Source organism: Coturnix japonica, chromosome 11 (genome assembly GCF_054131305.1).
Source record: "Coturnix japonica strain WE chromosome 11, WE-NBRP24, whole genome shotgun sequence".
Taxonomy (NCBI): Eukaryota; Metazoa; Chordata; class Aves; order Galliformes; family Phasianidae; genus Coturnix; species Coturnix japonica.
Window position 1 is genome coordinate 18,445,853 of NC_140673.1, and position 20,002 is coordinate 18,465,854.

Consider the following 20,002-nt stretch of genomic DNA (forward strand, 5'->3'; position numbering starts at 1 on the left):
ATATGAAATTCAGGGGTCTTCCAGAAGTGCAAGATTAAGAGAAAGAAAACACCTGAAGCGTCTTATATTGTTCTGAAAGATCCAGGAAGGGATCAAAGGGAAAAAAGTTTATTCTTGGTTCCTGTTTTTTCTGCATTTTACACTTGCTCCTGGCTTCAGATAAGAGACAGGAGTAGAAACCTTTTCCAGCCTTCTCATCTGAAGAATTTTAAATGGGCTTGAGAATGGAAAGGTAGAATTTTCTATATATAGTGGTATTTTTTACTGTGTAGCTTCAAATTATTCTCAGTTTTTTTCTGGAAACATTTTTGGTGTGCATTTATTTAAACTCTCTGAAATCTCTGTTGTTTTATTTTTTGTTTACAAGAACAAGTCCAAATCATTTTTTCTTAGGACCAAGAGCCAAAAATAAACTACTTAACACTGAGGTAATAAAACAGACAAAATATCTCATGTGTTTAAGTTGAAATACCTTTTCTCCCCATATTTTTTTTTTTTCAAAGAAATGAAAGAGTCTCTGTAAAAATAGTAGGTTTCCAATTAAGCATAATTAGTGGGATAAAAACACCTTTCTTGGGTCAAAGATCTTAAATATCTCCAGAGCAAAATGAATGACAATTAATTCAACGTGCTAGGGCAAGAAATTGAACAACTCCCTCTCTGGGTAAGCCACAATCTCTTCCCTCCTCTCAGATAAATTTGAAGCTGTTGTCAGCCTCTGTTGAGTTTCCTACTCTTCAGTGATGTACACACGTTATCTCTCAGCACAGAGAAATAACCTTGGAAAAACCTGCTTACATCCCTGATTCTGCCCTTTCATGCAATTATCAAAGTTCTCCCCACCTCTTCTGCCAGCATGCCATTGCAGGCACCTCAGTGACTCTTCTACTCCTTCTGCCCCAAATTGTTATTGGTGGCAACCTTCAGAACCTTATTTCTCTCAACTTAGAGGTCCATGGGCTTAATCCAGGTCCATTTTGAAAATCTGTCCTCAGGGCTCACCCTTCTTATGAGGAAGAGTCTGATTTTAATTTACTGATTTATTGGCAACAAAACACGTTGTTTCAAGCCCATATCTGAACTACTGCTTGAAGGCAGAGAAATGTCTCTAGAAATACCTTTAACGCTCTCTTTATATACTTTGATCCCAGTACTTCAGTAATTACCGTCTTCGATGTTCCAGTAGGCCCATGTATGTACCTGTGTTTCCAAATATACTGTAGACAGTTTTATAATTTCAGAGCCTATTAACCACCAACTTGCAAGTTTATGGTAGTTTTATTTTGTGAATGCTTTGTGAGGCTTGAGCTGATAGCCTATTTGCTTGTTTTCCCTTTTTTCTTGTTTCCCAGGTGACCAGCCTGGCTTTTCAACTGTACTCTGAGATCAGTTTCTTTTCCATGGTTCATTAAAACTGAGCATTTGTTTCTCTCTCTTCAGACATTGCCTAAGTCGTGGTACATGCACTGCTGTCACTCCCTTTTATCTTTTCCTATATGTTTCCCAATGTGTTGGGTAAGTGGAAATTTACAGATGGAGCTGCTGATGTGCTTTCATGTAGAGCATATTTTCTTTTACAGCTGTATGTCTTGTATTTTAATTTCCCTTTGTTGTTACCAGCAGTTACTTTTATGCCTGGAAGACAAACTGTTCCCACGCTCTTCCATAGCTTCTCCTGGCAACATTCCTTTGTAGATTGGTTGGTGAGGAGAGCTGAAAGGTTATAGGGCTGCTACCTTCCAGAAAGACTCTGAATTATTTAGTACCAACACTTCTACCTAAAATGATAGTTTCTTTAGACTCCAAGTTCAACAACAGCACTACTATAATCCATTAGAACAATGACTTGGGCATGCTGCTACTACAGAAATCCCAAGAGCTTTCTCTAGAACCTAAACACAGGCAGATATTTAAATATCTTTGATGTTTATGAATGATAATCTCACTGAAAAAGGGATCTGAGCTTTGTATATGCAGTTTGTGTTAATGGTCAGTTCTGTTTTAACTGTATGTGAGATGGCAGCCTCAGACAACTGCATTAGAGAGTAGTTGCCAGTAGTGGCCTGAAAAAGAGCGAAAGTGATACATGATATTTGTGCCACTAGTTAGGAGTTAAAATAAAAACTTAGGTTTAAATGTATGCATTTATTATACTGTGTAGGTTATACACTATATGTATTTTTAAGTGTGCATTTGCTAGAGTTCACTTCAGGAAATGCACCAAACCATGAATCAATGTTACCTTATTAGTTGTAGGAAAGGTCTCAATCTTTAAACAGGACAGTTAATTTCTGTTTGCTTTTAGTACTTACAGTCCTTGTTTTTAGTGACAGTGTCCAAAAATTCCAAAAATATATACTATTAATGTTGGGTTAAACTGAGTTAATTCCTTGTAATGTGACTGAGTTGCATAAGTTTATCGCAGAAGAAACTTGGCCTGTGAATGAATGAATCACAAATAAATTGCTGGAGAATAAGGAAAAGTTAACAAAACAAAACTGCAGAAAACATCCATGGAATATGAATCTATTCTATTGCCTTCCCTGAAGAATTAAAAGATTATCAGCTTTCAAACCAACATTGTTCAGTGATCAATGCAAGAATTTCGTGAGAATTAAATTATATACCAAGAAAAGTAATAATCTTCCAAGTGTTTTCTTTAAGTAGCAAGAGGATCAAAAGGAAGTGAATTTAGGTAATACCGTAAATACACAAATAAATACTTACTGAACATGTAATAAACTGAATGGTTTCTGACATAAAATCTTAAAAGAATTTAGCCTGAGATGTACCTGTGATAGTGCAAATTTTTCAAACCATACTCCAGTTGAGAGCATCCTTGAACATTTACAGTGAAGTTACAGGGATTGCTCTAAGAGAGAAGCTGTGTCAGTGTGTAGTAGATATTGATGCAGATAAACTCAGTTAAAATCTTTACTGTGGAGTGGGAAGCATAGCCAGCCAGCCAGAATCTGCCTTTAACTGTTACCTATATTCAGCAACATACATTGCTGGAAAACAGTATTTATAGCATTCTGACCATGTTAAATGCCTCTTGCAGCAAAAGGTGGTCATTATTATGAGAAATTAAATTTGTAACCAGTCATATGTGTAAGAAATTTTCTGCACGAATGATAAAAATGCAGTTGTTTAAGAGCATAAGACATCAGACAGCTAAAAATGGCAGACCCAAATCAGTGACAGGACCCAAATCTCCTGGATATAGGGATTTGTTCAGTTTTCATTGTTTATATTGGAATGAGAAATTGAATTCTTCAGAGTCTTGTAGAAGGTGTGTCCAAGTATTGGTTCATCCTCTTTAAATAGGCTGGTTTGTTCAGTAATAGGGATGTTTATAGGAAATGTGTAAACAGGACTTTTGAGGGTCCAGACTTGCTTGATAAGGAGATTAGAACATCAGTGTTCCATTTAGTGTTCTAAACTGTAGCAGCCTTCTACAGAAAACAGAATTATGATTAATATGTGCTGTACGGGGAGTAATAATATAGCAACATTTCTTTCAAAGTAATGAAACATATGGTGCTCATTTTATTACTGAATTAACTTTCTCATTAACTTAAATTTGAAACTATATTGTTATTTTTGTATATTAAGACCCTTTGTAAGGATAGACTCTCTAATCTTTGGAAGTCAGTCACTGATCAAATACTGGTAGATGATTTTGCTCTGCATTTTTGGGGTTTTTTTTTCAATGTGAGAGCAAAGCCAATGCCTGTTATTTGAACTGGCAGAGTATTATCTGCTCCTTCCTTGGGAACAATACACTGCTTATCTTATCTGGCCCATGACCTAATGTCACAGTGACCCTGTGCTGTGAACCTATGGTATCACACTCATATGTTCTGTACAGAGATTAAGTTCATATTGAGTTTCCTCCTGACATCATAATCTTACCTGACACTCTTACCTCTAGAAAGTGATGATCTAGATCCATCACGTCCTTGTAACGGCTCTGTGGTGTGTAAGAGTACGTCACTAATGTGCAGGTCTAAAAAAAAACAGAAAAAGAGTCATAATTAAACATGAGAATATTGGCTTCTGGGGGGGTGGGAGAGGGAAATTCAATGTTTCCTCTTTTGCTTTTTTTCCTAAATAATTAAGTGCATTTTGGGTAGAACCACAAAATAAGTAACAATTTTCAGAATTCAGTATGTAATGGTACAACTGAGCACTTAAGAATAATAATCCCACTTCCTTTCTTATAGTCTGAATTTTTGCAGCCCTGATATATTTGGCTTGGTTTGAAGAAACAGAAAGGCTTGAGAATTTTCTTCTCCCTAAAACTCCCGCAGATGGCTCAGGTCATATTCTTCAGAGAACAGAAAAGGTTCCTCATAGAAGATTATGGAGGAAAACGGGCCTTTTTCTTAAGTGACCATCTGTCTATAGTTCACATAACCTCCTGCTAGGCCAGGTTAGGCTCCATCTTCCTGCAGTCCATCCTAAGGCTCACAGGATGGTCTGGGTCTATCTTACCTTGTAGTGACCTTTTATACGGACAGAGTACATTGAAGCAAAGATTCCAGAGGTATTTTTTCCCTCTGAAAAAGGTATTTGTCATGGTAGCTCTAACCAAGCTCACAACTGCAATCAGTTCCTCAGCCTATAGGGGAGCATTCAATGCAGTGTGCAGAGTTGTCCACTGTTCAGTTTATGCAGTCAACATTTCAACCCCAAAATGCCTGAGGTGGAGGCATGATAAGGCTAAATTTCAGGGCTACCTGATTTCTCATCTGTACCAATGCCACGGAAGGTAATCATTGCATGACCATGAAGTCTAAATTAGGGTTAAGATAAACTTGAAGTTATCTTCTAGTGCAATAGAGTTACATAGCAAACAGCAGTCCTCAGATATGATGTGACTCAAACCTCAGATGACAACTGGTCTGACGTTTAACCCTACTGAATGACTTAGGAAATGGTACACACAGAAAGGGAGGGAAAAATCCTGTAGCCACTTTATCAGTATGCAGTTAATAAGCCAGTGATGATAGTGGACTGTTATGCTTCAGAATTTGTTTTCTGTGTTTGAATGAAAACAAAACCTTTTGAACATCTCAGTTCAGTTCTGTTGTATCAAATCAGTTTGTTTTCAGGTTGAGAATTCCATAGTTTGATTCCATGCTTCTTCTTTTTCTCGCTTTCAGTCTTTGTTGTGCAAATGACAGGTAAATCTAAGCTAGACATGAAGAACAATCCCTCTGACAAGTTCATTGAAATGCACAAAAGCATGGCTTGGGTCTAACAGCATATATTAATGAAAAAAATATATATATAAAAAAATAATTTACAGATATTTTATATATCTAGATCAGCTGCATCTTTCAAACCCCAACAGCTAGACAAAATACAAATAGCATTTCTGCCTCTCATTTTACAAACATCATATCTGATTCCCACAGTTATCACACCACTGGTGGTGTGCCAGCATCAGACTGGGATAACAGCAGGGAATTAGGCCTGTTGGTTTCTTTCTAGTAAAAGGCATGCAAGTTTTTGTTGTTGTTGCTTTTTAAAAAACAAAAACAAAAACAAAAAAACAACAACCAAACCCCCCCCAAAAAACAAACAAACAAACGCCAACAAAACAAGAAAAAAGCACCTTTTAAAGCAAGAGAGTGTAATAAAATCCCTTCATTAATGTACTAGAATCAGCATATGGCAATTTAGCCCAGCCCAGAATACATTCTTATTCATTAGACACTGTCCAGAGTCTCCAGAGAGAATATCAAGCATTATCTTGGAGGCTACACGACTATAGCAAATCCTGAATATTATGAAAAAGTAAAATAAAATCAAGGAATGAATGTTAAATTTGAAACAGGTGGGAATTTTCTTTTTTCATATTTTTAAGTAAGATTTCTTCCTATGTAGAAATGAGAGAAACTGAAAGGTGAAAATCACTTAGCTTAGCAACTGATTATGTCTATTTTAACCTGCTATGGTTGCTTGGGAGCTGTTTTGCTAATCCCTGCTTTGTCAGTAGGTTATATATTAGCAGGATGGAAAAGGCATCACTGCACCATAATTCTGCTACATGAATACAGAACAAGGAGAGAGCAGAGCTATCGGCAGCAGTACAACAGCAGATAATAAGACTCTGTTATCCAAGCAGAATGTGTTATGTAAAGACAATTGCAGTGTATAAGCAATAGCTCTAATCAGGTTAATTAGGCTGTATTCATGTTTCATTTCTGGTGCAAGTGCCCTGTAAATTCAAAGCAGCCTACCTCATCTTATTGCAGCCCTTATACAGACATCATGCTCTCTCTAATGCTCAATGTCGTATACACTCTTCCTTTAAAAAAAAAAAAGATATTTCCCATCACTTTTTGAGGATTTATTTTCTTCATTGCTTATAGCTAAAAAAATAAAATACATGTTTTGTATAAAGCACATGACCATATAGAAGTTTCTTCCTCTTCAGCTAAATTAGACGCACAGAATTTGCAGGAGGTGGGCCAGTTTAATAGCATTTTGATTTTTTAAATTTTTTTTTGTATTTCATTTCTCACTATCACAGTGTGTGGAACGTGTAAGAAAACATATTGGCTTTAAAAAGTATGGCTCTCACCTTTCCCCCTTTGATTTTTTTTTTCTTAAAGTGATAGATGGCCTCTTTATTCTTTCAACACCAGCTGGAAGGTTGTGTCTCCTTTGGAGAAAGGATTAGAGACCAGTGCTGTGACCCTTAGATGGTGCTAGCTGTGTCTTCTCCACTTACTGAGTTTATTAGGTTGTCCCTTTAAAGTAATAATGGGTACAACAATTTTGAGATCATTTTATCCTAACCCTAAGCACTAAAAGCTGGGTAGAAAGGGGCTATTCAAAAGGAAGGAGACATTGCCGATATAAACACAGCAGCCTGCACAATACTATTTTAGCTAACTCTCTGGCAATCGGGTGTCTACATGCTGATTGCAAGCTTAGTCTTCTTCAATAGTTTCCATTAAAAAAAGAAATGTGGTATTTTGAGTATCCAGCTAGAATAAATCTATTCATGTTATATCTTAATTAAAAAGCTTTTTATTAAAATTGAAAAATATTATAGCTCCATATTAAATGTATGCATGTTCTTTAGTCATTATTTCAATATGCTGTTAAAAAAATCATTTAGATTAATAGCCTCTCTTACATCATTTCTTTGCTCTGTAATGTGCCAACCCAGTTCTGCACAGGGGCCAAGCAGCAGGGCAGTGGGCAGCACAGAGAAGAAGGGCAGTGAGGCAGGGAGCAGAGCATGCTGCCACTGATAGCACTGCAGTGCTGTGCTGCATTTCCTTCCAGCAGCATGGCTGGTTATAAGGCATTTCTGAGTAGGTTTGATGGTGCATTTATGCTAGCCAAGGTATGCTAGTGAATTTCACAGGGCCTGCAAGCACTGTGCATCTCATTGTTTTCCACCCATTGAGAATCAGGGCTGTTAGTTAGCACCCTGAAGGAAAATATAGGGGAAAAGCCATCTGCATTTAATTTTTCATCATTCAAGCCCACAGAGAACAAATGCACCAATTATTAATCTCTTGTAACAGTTTATATGTTTATCGTATATTTTTCAATATTTTATTAGATTCATTCCATGGAAGACCTGACTACTCATCCAGATATATGCACACCTCTCCCCTCATGAAAGAGAGCTATTGCACAGAAACTCGGGATTTCTGGAGGTGTGGGTAGCAAAGGCCCCAGTTGAGGCAGCCCTCATTCCACTGATGGCTGCTCCCCACTGTGCCCACCAGCAGGGTCTGGCCAACCAGGGGCCCATTGCAGCCTTGTCACTTTCCACCACAGACCCAGCTCAGGTGTGCTGGCGCTGCAATAATCAACTTCATTATTCCTTAGTCAGATGGCATCACTCCAAGTAAATGAAGCAATTCAGTAAAGAGACTGTTGGATGGGGCCCATAGTAAGCATATTCTCAGGCCTTGATGGTGTAAGCCTCAGGACCAAGCTCAGATTTCACCCTTCTCCTTCCTGATGAATAGCAACAACTGAGAAAGCCTTTACTCTCCTCCTGGAGGATAAAGTTCAGTTGCTTGGCAATGTGCATTACTGGCACGGATGTTATGCCTTTCACAGCCTCAAGGAAATACCAGCTACACATTCCTGCGCTATCCTTCCTGCCCCTTCAATAACCCCTTGTACCCAGGTGTGTTATATGTGATATTTAATTTACCATTTGACCAAAATTCTAAGTAAATGTTAAACATTGAAAAGAAATATGTATAACAGAGGTTAGGGAGTGGAGTTGCTCCTGAATTAGTTTTGCTAAGGATTGGTCTAAATATTAGAAGTGGGAAATTCTGGGTATATTTTCCCCAGAGACTCAGCAGCAAAAGCCCCCTGGAGAAGTCACTGAAAAGAATGTGAGGCTCCCACCTCCCTGAGATCTTTCTCTAACTGTAACCACTGTTTTATTGCATCATTTTCACAGAGAAATTAATTTCTTTGGCCAGTGGTCAGAAAGTAATGTGGAGATCACACCTCCCAGTTGTGGGCAGGAAGAAATGCATGCAAAGAGAATCCTGGAGGAAATTATGGAAAGGCTTTTTATCATTGCATGACTAGGAGGTTAGCACTACCTCAATCTTAAGTATATAAAATCAATCACAAATTCTTCTCTAAAAGCAGAGTTACAATGTGATAAAACAAAGAGTTTCTTCAAAGCTTTGATTTTGACTTGTTAGGAAGTCAAAGTTATCAGGACAACAAAGTTACAACTGGAGAAAAGGTAAATTAATTATTTCAAAGTACTATTATTTTTTATATTTTAATCATAGTTTTCCTGTATGGCTACATGTAGAGAAACTGGAAAAAAGTTGAAAGCAAGATATTTCAAAAACAAAATTTCTATTTCACATAGAAAGTTGAAATCATGGGGTGATTTGAAGTTGTCAGCATCCATGCCCTCAGAAATGTTTGTTTTTTGATTGATCAATACCCATTCTAAAATGCATTTATTTGTCAAACCAGCATGCCAAAAGGGACATGTGATAGCACATGCCTTTATAAAAGGGAACTCAGCATGTGCAACTCTACTTTATCCCCACAATGAGGGGCTTAATATTAGCCCTGGTTTTAACCCTAGTGGGTAAGTAACTTATCTGTTTTAATAAACTTAATAAAATAGTTTCAGAATCTCAGTATAATTTGCTTACAAAAGTTTTTTAGTAAAAGATACTTTTGGGTATATGTTGAATTACAACTAAAGTTAATTGGAAAGACTTATGCCATATGTACAAGATGATATATAGCCTTTAATACTAAAATACATTAACATTTGGGATTATTTTTGCTTTGTCATTTATTGCTTCTTTTTCCTTCCTTCTCTTTCAGGGTGCCAGCATCTTAATTACCGTAAGTAATTTTCCTATCAGCCACTATAATTATAATGAGTGAAATTGAAAATAGAATCTGAAAAGTATATCAATGTTTAATGTAATTTTACAACAGCTAATTTTCTTCAGGTGCAATACAAAAATGAACAAATTTATCATTTTTGTTTTACGTATTCCAATACAGGCTCTTTAATATGTTCTCTGTAATGTTTTATGGAAACCATTTCTTTGCAGAAACTGATTTTGTTGAAAATAATGTTTATACATACAAACATGAAAGCATACTTCTCAGTGGAATTCCAGAGAAAGGACTTGCAAAAGCTGGAATAAGGATAAGAAGTAGAGTGGAAATTAGTGGTATTGGATCAAAACTTTGTCTTATTAGGGTAAGACGTTTTATTCAATTTGAAAGGTAAAATTCTCTTGATATCAGTTTGTTGGTGTTTTTAAGCTTTTGGGAAGTAATTAAGTTTCATCATATGTTGTGCTTACTCAGGCAGAATGTAACTAACGCTACTGGTTTTTTTATTCGGTGCTCTCAATTCTATTTGCACTTTGCCAGGTAATTCTCAGCTCAAGCCAACCTTGGGCTTGTAGGATTTCTTCTGCTCTGTGGCCAGGGAGACAATGGAATGTAATTTGAAATGCACAGTAATTTGTTATTGGATCAATCCAATTGTTCCAAACTGTACAACCTAGGATTATTTAATCAACTGATTTCGTAGCCAGCAAATGAGAGGCAATAAAACATACGACAGTAGCTGGATGTGATTCAATATTTAGCATAATTAATGTAATCTGGTGGCTTCTTTTTCTGCAGGGTCCCAGATGACATCCTTTGTCATCCTCAATTGTATATTTTTATTGCATGCTGAGTAATTACTAAGAGTTCTGATTATGAGAAAAATGTTTTTGCCTATAACAGAAGCCTATATGAGTTTCTAATGAATGTATTGAAAAGCACCCTTCAATTGCGTTACACAAACTCAGTCTTCTGTGCATGTGGAAGAAAAATGATCTTTTTAAAAGCTTTTATTTGGCAAATTGAAAAACTGCAGATTAAAAAGACTGGTGAATGTCTGATAAATGCCTGTAAATTCTGTAGCCTTTCAGCCTGAATTAGCCTTCTGGGACTAGGTTTTTTTGTAAGTTCAAATTATAATAGAGCTAGACAGGACACATTGCTTTTCCATGACCTTTGCAAATGGTTGGATTCATATTTATTTATTTATTTAAAAGAAAAAAACAAACAGACAAAACACTACGAAATGAAAGTCACAAATCTGTACTGGTGAGTAGAAGACTTCCTTGGCACAGCGGGGACAGAAGTTTTATCTTTGCCCCCTCTCCTCCTCCATCATGCCTGTTAAGATGATGCTTAATATGCTGAGTCTTCCCCCAGAATTGACTCCTGCTCCCTATAACCTTCCAACAATGATTCATCTGCCCTAGTAAATTTGTGAAAATATTTGTTTCAAATCTAAATACTCCTGGGGAAAAAGAAGAGAAAAACAAAAGTCACAAGATTTTGGGGCAAGTTTTAAGTGAAAGGTAAAATACATTTTATTCCCTTCTGCTCCCAGAGAAGTTTATTTTGCTGCTGTTATATTTAAATTTGAGAGTTAGGAGGGACAGTTCAGGGAATTAATCTTTCATCTGTTGCCTACTAGTTCTCATTTAGCCCAAGTAAAAAGCTGTGGTCCCTGGTCCCTGCTGACAATTTTTTCATCACAAACACACAAGTATGAATTGCCAGCTGTGTTCAAAACCAAGCAGACAGCATAAGGCCTGCTTGGGCCCTGAGGGCTGGGGAAAACTACCTTGCACTGACCCTGAAGAGCAGTCCCAAATCTGCCCGAATGCAATATGCCAGAAGCATGTCCAAGAGGCAACATGAGGGATTTGCTCCATAACAGCCTCCTCTGTAAGCTTCAGTTACTGGAGCTGGCAGTGATCTCCACCAACAATAACAAAAATAAATATGAAAGCACAGTCTCCAGTGGTTTACTGTATGAAGATTTAGTTTGTGTGGCTTTTTGAGAAATTAATCCATGACTTGCATCACATTGCCTGCCTAAGGTGTCAGAGAAAAGTCTCTTTAAATTGTCAAAACATATAGGAAAGAAGGGTCCTCTGAGAAACTAAGCTAAACGTGCCCTGTTCCCATGGGGCAGAAATCATTGAGTTATGCACAGTCTAGCACAACTTTCTACTTGCTTGGATGTGCTGCAGGTTGAGGCTAGAGTGTGAAGTGTGGAGCAGGGCTGGGGCCAGTGCCTGAGCCTTCAGCTCTGCCACACTGCTGCAAAACATGTAAGAAAGGGCAATTTTTGTAATCTGCTCTTTGCTGCTCTAACTAATTATAACTATCTGGCTGGCCCAGCAGCCATGTTGTTATTAGTTTCTGACTGCTGTCTGTGCTCTGTGACCCCAACAAGGGAGATGACAGAGTTCACAACAGGAGTTAATGATGCTTTATGCAACATTAACTTTTTCCTGCAATTTCCTGCAGATCTTCTGTGCTACTTTTGAGTAGCAACCTGCTTCATGCAGCTCTTCTCTGGCTTATTTCTTCATTTACGTGGAACTTTGGCAGTACGGATTATCTCAATAAAAAAAGCAGAGTGTCATGAATGTGGAAATGTAACAGTTTTTCAGTTACTCTCTTCTATATCCTTTTAAATTTGGGAATATATATGTTTATATCAATTACTCTAAATGACAACCTCAGGTTTTCCCTTTGTAGAGACTTTATGTTATTTGAAAATGTATTTTTGAAGCAAGTAAAACTCCAGCTGCTTACATGGCTTGGCAAAAAACTAACTGAAAAAAAATTAAAAGTAACTATATTTTCCCTGTTGTTTAGATTCACTCAATTGAGGCAGCAGAGTACAATGGCATCTGGCCTACAAGCTCATTCTATAGATCACTCAAACTGACTCAGGCACTAACTGGACTACTTAGTAATCCCATCAAGTTTGAGTATAGCAATGGCCACATTGGAAACCTTATGGCTCCTGATTCTGTCTCAGATGATGGTCTGAACATCTACAGGGGGATTCTCAGTATGTTCGAGCTCAGTATGAAGAAGATGCAGCATTCTTACAGTTTACAGGAGGTAAGCATTTTTTCTGTGGTTGCTGTATGAATAAATAAAATACCATATTCTACTTTATTTTCTACATTCAACTGTGGTATAAACTTCTTATAGAAGAAGCATCTAAGCTTGGGTGATCAGCATTAGATTGTTCTCCTGGAACAATATTTGATAGAGCTGTAGCTAAAAAGGACAACAGAAGAGCAGATTTTTAATCTGTTTGATGAAAGTATTTCAGTAAACGAGTTTGTTGCACTACAATCTTAGAAAATCTGGCTTGTGATTCCAAAAGTGTATTACTGTGAAAGCTGAAGTGTACATAAAATTTGAATACAGTATTAAATACACAATACAAAATTCAAGCTAAAATAACAGCTATTTGACTTTTTAACCAATCATATATACTTTAATCTCTTTTAGCTCCTCTATTAGGAGGAAAACAGCATATGTGCTATGACATTACTATAATAGCTTTGACAGCTCAGTTGGTACTCTGTTGGAATTTCCACTCTTTTTCAGGTTTTTATATCTTAGACAAGGTGAATCATCTGATATTACTGTTCACTATAGAAATTGCAATGTGTTTAGTTTTCTTAAAACCATATTTACGCTGATTAGACTACATGCGATTCAGAGATGAGCAGAAAGCTTGAAATTACTAACCTCTCATGTTGTCCTTATTGAAAATGCAGACCAGAATAACTAACTTTTTAAAAAATGCATCTTCGTATGGATAAAGGTTTTTTTTTCTGGAAAATGAGATAGGTGACTTAATAACTTCACATTGCTTGTTGCACATTCAGAAAATGAGTCATGATGTTGCATATACTGCCATGCTATTTTCCCATATCTAGTTCTACATCTTCATTATTTTTAATTCAGATAGCAATACATACTTCTCTCGTAGCTGAACAGTATATGTGACTTCACCTCCTAAAATAGTTTCCAAATTTTCTTTCTTTTTCTTGAACAGCAACTGAACAATGAGAATTGCCACTCTCGCTTGACAATCTAAAGTCACACTGTAAAGAAAGAGAAACATTATTAGTTCCAAAATATAAGTTGCAGACTGGTTTAAAGGACTAGACTGGGTAATTCTACTTCACAGCCCACAGTGTGTAGGGCAAGTGTACCGGTGCCGCAAACTGCACAGCCCTAGAAGTCCTGTAATGCATGAGTCTTAGTTTGTCCCACCAAATTCTACGGGCTGCGTGTTCTTGTTAAAAGTTATATTGCTCTAGTTCAGCTTGCAGTCTGCAGAGGAGCCCCATTCTTGTATTTTCAGAGCTCGAGCCTTTTGGAAAACTTGAGTCTGTGTCCTAGCCTTTACTAAAGCCACTTTTTTTTTTTTTTTTTTTTTTTTTCCCCATAAATGTTGTTAAATTAAAGATAGAGTGGGTATGTCTTGCCTTGCAACTGGCATGTGACCATTTTGCTGTTCCGACATAGCCCAAAGCTGCTCTCTGGAGTCCCTAAGCTATCAATAACAATAAAAAAAAATCATGAAAATAACCCTTCCTCCTAAAATGCAATCAAATATTTCCTTCTCCAAAACCCCTGGTCTGACTGAAGTGATTTAAGAGCTCTTATAAATATATATGCTTGAAATATTATTGAAGTCTGGACTAAAACTGGAAACTCAAGAAAATCTACAATCAAAACTCTGCTATCCTGAAATTCTTTTTAATTCTTGCTGTTCAGATTGTGACAGATTATCTGATATTCCAAGGCCTGTTCCATAGGCATTTATAAACTGTCTATAAAAGCAAATTTCAAGGAAAGAATGTCATCTCTATCTTTAAAATACTTTACTGTTGAGATTTTTATTCTGAATGATCACATTATTTTGGCACTTTTTATTAATATTCCTCAAATCATATTTCATAATCAACAGCTCTAACTGGAAATCACTACCTATCTTTTCTGAGACCCAAATCGCATCTCAGGAAAACTCTCATGTGTTTTAGTTTTCTCAAGGAAGTCCCGATTTGGCTTATGGGAAACATGTGAATATAAAAAAAGAAATGAAATTATAGATCATGCCGATTTTTCTTCTGGAACCTACAGTGAATCCTTATTCACATGGCTGTACTGAGAGACTGTGTCAGGGAATGTGGTGGTAACTGTTAATCCTGGTAGAATGGACACAAAAAAAAATAACAGCTGGAATTTGGGAGGAAAAGGTCAGTTTTAATGAAGCCTTATTTCATAAGTTTTTGGTAGATCCCTGACTAATGAATAGTCTAATGAAATAATAGACTACTGAAATACAGAACTAAGCAAGAGAGTCCATGTGAGGAATTGATGGAACTTTGTAGAGAGGAAGACTTCTCTGATCACATTCTTATTTTTGACAGGCTGGGATCGGAGGTATTTGTAACACAACATATGCAGTTCAAGAAAACAAGAAAGCAAACCTACTCTATGTGACCAAATCCAAGGACCTGAACAGTTGTGAAGAGAAAGTCCAAGTGGTCACAGGTTCAGCATATACTCAGCCATGCCAGACCTGTCAGCAGGTAACTTAGGCCAGTATTTTGTTTCCATATTTTTTATTCTTATACAGAGAACAATTTGACAACCACATTATTTCTTGCTTTCTAATACATAGACTGAGAGAAGATATCAGATCAGATCTATTCCATCTAGTAACTGATTTTTTTTTCAGTGTGGAAATGAAATCCACAGGGCAACAGAGGTCCATGCTACAGACTGTTGTGTACTATAGGCATAACTCAACTGAATTCAGCTGGCTGGCTTGGAGATCATTAATTATGAGCATGAGTTAATTTACCTCTTTTGTTAGGAAAAAAAAAAAAAAAAAGAAAAGAAAAGAAAAAAAAGAAAAGAAAAGAAAGGCTAAGCATGGTGTACAATTTCTACTATTCAAGATAGATACTTCTGCATCTTATTATAATTCTCTCCTTGATGTAAAAAATTGTGTAGCTTTTTCCACTGCTTTGCTCAAAAAATGTCTCTTTCAGCAACTGACTTACATTTGGGAAAGGAAAAAAAAACAGCTAACACTTCTTAGTAGTAAAAGTGAAGGATCCAGGCAGCGTGCCTGACCTCTCTCATAGAAGTGTGCAGGCAAAACAGCACTGAAAAATAAGCAGGTTGAAGTAGGTGATGATGTAATAGCTTCTACGCATAGAATTTAAAAGGTAAATGACTTTCTGTGTTCTTTATTGTTGTTGATGTTGTTTTGTTTGTTGCATGTTTATTGTTTTTTGTTTGTTTTTGTTATAAAGAGAAACAAGAATTCCCGGGCAACTGCTACTTATAATTACAAAATTAAATACTCTCGTAATGAGGCTGTAATCACACAAGTTGATGTCGAGGAAATCCACCAGTTTGCACTTTTCCATGAGATAACAGGAGGAAATGCTGTGGTAGAAGCAAGGTACTGTACATATGCCTTTAATTCAGCAGCTAACTCAGCATCTCAGTAGTCCGGTCAAACTCCATAACTGAAATAAATTCTTTACTTCTGTGGCCAATGTTTAATTACATAAAATCCCAAACAGTTCATAAAAGCAACCTTTACTCTTTGTTGTAAATCTGAAACATGCACATCACTATCCAAATTTTGTTAGCTAAACTTCGCAAGGTTTGACTGTTTTATTTCTTGGGGATATTTGATTTATGTCATAAAAGCCAAAACAAATGTAATTCCATCTGAAAAACTGCGAACTAATATATTTGCAGTAAAATACTTTGAAAGACAGTTACTCACTGAAACAGAGTTCCCTAGAAAATAATAATGCAGTGAGAGACCCTGGAGACTAGTTCACAAGAAGGCTAGATAGGACTTTGGATTCTGAAATACTTAAGTACTGTGGCAGCTTGAAAAATTTCCACCAAAACTATTTCTTGATAGGAAATTGTATTTTATTGCAAAAAGATTGAGAACATGAAGTGTAATATGTATTGGCTTTTCCACAGCAAATTTTGCATAGATCTTGAACAGGTTTGAGGCAAAATGAGAAAGAATGCTGTTGTCTGAAACTGAAACCTCTACTAATTTTTAGCTCAAGCCCCTAGATTTTTGGTGTTTGATTTTGTTGATTTAAGCTCACTCTGCAAGCCTGCATAGACTGACATCCTATTCTTCAGGTATAGAGCCCCTAAAATTGTAGTACCATTATTCTTCCACATTTTCTCTGGCTTTCCTGCATTGCCCACCAGAAAGGGCCAAATGTAAGGTAGCTCAGAAGGTACTAATTTGTCACGTAGGTTTTCAGAAGTTAATTTTGCAATGCACTTCATGTAAAATAAGAGATAAATAAATAGTCTAGCACCAAGAATTTAAAACACTTGGAGCTGATTTTTCTATCTTTTCTGCATAAGGCTCTTCAGCATCATTTTAAGCCTATCTTTAGCATTCATTTTCTCTTCCCTTCAGTGTCTAACATTTTCCCATCTATTCTATGAAGATATATCTCTTCCCAAAACAATGAGGATGGAGACATAACAGATTCATCATGCTTCTGAAGGGGAGTTAATTCTGTCAAAATGTACCTGATATTATACTTTCTAATCCAAAGGCCCTTTTAACAATATTGTATGAAATTTCAAGAGAGAAAAAAATATCTGCTGATTTTGTAGTGATTTGTATTCAAATTCTAGTGGCTTGTCTGCAAAATGGTTCTCTGATATTTTCAGCAGCAGTTCTCTGTAATCCATATGGAAGGAGTGGATAGAAATGATACAGAAGATCATTGTAGAGATTCTAAAATAAACAAGCCAATTTTGTAGAGATTTTGAAACGCTACATAGTACAACAATATTGCTTTTGGAATATTTTCAGTTGTTAAATACAAATGCTTAACATCATGATTATGTTCTAAATGAACTATTTTAAACATAATTGATGTGATAGGATGAGTGTATTTAGCTGAAAATTCAGCACAGATAGGAACTGTTTACAAAGACATTCTCTCATCAGCATTATTCTTATTAAAGGAAAGATTTATGGTACTCTGAAAAATTTCCAGAAACTTGAGTATTTTTCTTAAAAGTAATCCTCAATGCATCTGGCCCTCTTTGAGTAGGAGATCCAAATAGAAAGTTCATGAGAGCCTTTTATCTTCTGCAATCCCCAGAGCATTCAACTTTCCAGGCAAAGTGAAGAGAGAATTGGAAGAGTACTGGTAAAAAGACAATAATGTTTCTTCTTGTATCTAACTATTTTTGATTTGTTTTAAGTTTCTAGGAGGCACAGATACGTGAAAACTTTTATGAACTTCTTAAAAGGCTTAAATTAAGTTATAATTTGTGAAAATCTTTCTCATCAGTTATTTTTCCCTAATCCTTAATTTATTAAGTCTCCACGCACAGTTCCTATTATCTTGTTCAGGCCACAATTTCTCACCTCCCACATTTTCCTTAAAAATCTCAGGTCATGTTATTTATTAAAAGTACACCTCCTCAGAGAATTTTTGAACACTGTATCCTAATTCATCAGCTTGTAAATAACCTTACCCCTCAATAATAAAAGCATTCTGAAAAAAAAAAAAAAAAGAAAGAAAAAAGAAAAAATCAGCTGCATGGCAGTGCAGCAAGGCAGAAACCATGTGCTACTTAGGGTTGGTACTGAACATCTTCTGAGGTTATCTCTCTGGTTTCCTCCATTTCAGGCAGACACTTGCATTGATTGATGTGCAAAAGCAAGTGGCAGAAGTTCCACCAAAGGAATTCCAAATACGTGGATCACTCCTGTACCAGTTTGGCAGTGAAATGCTCCAGCTTCCTGTCCACTTATTCAAAATAAAAGATGTGGAAAGCCAGGTAAAGCTTAGCCACAGATAGAATTTGGGCTGGAGTTTAGAGTCAGTAAACGTGTGAAATAATGTAAGATTAATGCAGTTGAATCTTCCCACAGATAGAGGAAAGCCTGCAAGACTTAGTAGAGACCACATATGAACAGCTTCCCAGTGATGCACCAGCAAAAGCCCTCAAGCTTTTGCACCTCTTCCGTGCTGCAAATGAGGAGAATTATGAGTCAATATGGAAACAGTGCTCAAGTCGGCCAGCATACAGGTACAAAGAATACACATGGTGATTCTTCTGCTTTATTGGATGCTGTCTGGAATGACTGTGTTCAAATGTAAAACTGGAAAATGGTCCTTGCCTTTCCCATTCTAGGCGCTACTTTTTGGATTTACTTCCTGCAGCAGCCAGTCACCGTTCACTGAGATTCTTGAGGCATAAAATGGAAAGGCAAGAGCTCACCAACTGGGAAATGGCTCAGGCAGTGCTTGTGGCTCTCCACTCTAGCTCACCAACTCAAGACGTGATGGAAGAAGCTACAGTAGGAGTCTTTAAACACTCTCAAATCACACTGATTTTAGCCTCTGCTATATTTATTCCTTTGACAAGACTGCAAGAGCTTTGGAAATACTAAGATTTTATATCCTCTAGTGGGGTTGAAATGAGTTTATTTCCTGAGTGTCTCAAGGGAAGGAGAATGCAGACAAAGAGGGCAAAAATTAATACAAATAAAACAGAAAACAGAAAAGAGGATAAAATACCTTCTAGTGACAGGTTATTGTTGTAAACTGGTTTCTAGTCTTCCTTCACCCAAATGTACTTTGTAGTTACATCAGATTGGATCTCTCACTGAGTGTTTACTAAGACTAGGGAGTAAGAAATACATATTTGTCATAACCACGGGTTTGCTCGAGTTGACCCAGCAGGATGGAAATAAATCAGAGCAAAACTATGGAAATCAAGGGAATTATGCCAATATAGAACTCATGTTGGAGAAGCTTAGTCATTTTTTTCAATTTTTCCCTCTTCTGCCATGTCTAGTTCTGCCCTCAAATGCAGGTATTTATCTCTGCCTAACCTAGGTAAAGACCATGTTCTCAGAGAAGAGTTTTGCCTGCTGTAAAAGCCATGACATCCTGGGCATGGCTGTGTGGTAATGCTATGCTTTTCACTGAAAGAGGTAGTATGTTGTTGCCTCCTGCCATCTACTTGATTTAAATGAAATACTCATGGTAGCCCAAACTAGTAAGGTCCATCCACAGTTGATCACAGTGTTCATACCTATTGCTGAGGCTTACACAGATATATCTATGAAAAACATTTTTTTTACTAATGTGTGTTCAAATAACAATCCATTCATTTAATAACTGGCTGCTTTTCCCCCTTTGGATTATAGTCCATACCAATTTTATACTTGAAATACTGTAAAAGCAACATATCTGCCTTTCAGAAGTTACTTGGAGTTACTTTAGAATTTTACTGTCAAATGTAACTCTATTCACTAATTGACTTTAAATTCATCAGTATGAAAATCTAAAAACCCTTGTACTCTCTTGTATTTGGAAGAAACAGTTTCTGATGCTGTTACTCTTCACTATAGCTGGTAACAAACAATTTTTTTCTCCCCAGCTCATTGTGAAAAAACATTGTCCACGCTCAAGTAGTGTACTTGGAAAGGTTTGCCATCTCAGCTATGCATCACTGTGCCACAAACAGTGCTCTTCATCAGACTCCTGCTCTGAATGTCTCCAGGTAACCAGATTTTTATGTATCA

General features: G+C 36.7%; 1 protein-coding gene across 3 annotated transcripts in view; it reads left to right on the top strand.

Annotated features, from left to right (window-relative positions):
* Positions 1 to 20,002, top strand: part of LOC107317574 (vitellogenin-1) — a 72,203-nt gene that overhangs the window by 18,969 nt on the left and 33,232 nt on the right. The window contains exons 1-10 of one of the 3 annotated variants that reach the window (XM_032446247.2): positions 9,001 to 9,112; positions 9,358 to 9,378; positions 9,594 to 9,745; positions 12,226 to 12,477; positions 14,814 to 14,975; positions 15,708 to 15,859; positions 18,096 to 18,246; positions 18,341 to 18,498; positions 18,604 to 18,769; positions 19,858 to 19,980. In XM_032446247.2, the coding sequence (XP_032302138.2) occupies positions 9,073 to 9,112; positions 9,358 to 9,378; positions 9,594 to 9,745; positions 12,226 to 12,477; positions 14,814 to 14,975; positions 15,708 to 15,859; positions 18,096 to 18,246; positions 18,341 to 18,498; positions 18,604 to 18,769; positions 19,858 to 19,980 (1,377 nt within the window). In that variant the 5' untranslated portion in view covers positions 9,001 to 9,072. Of the gene's footprint in view, positions 1 to 9,000; positions 9,113 to 9,357; positions 9,379 to 9,593; positions 9,746 to 12,225; positions 12,478 to 14,813; positions 14,976 to 15,707; positions 15,860 to 18,095; positions 18,247 to 18,340; positions 18,499 to 18,603; positions 18,770 to 19,857; positions 19,981 to 20,002 lie in introns of those variants that run through there. The other 2 variants (XM_085512253.1, XM_085512254.1) reach the window with 2 other exon arrangements.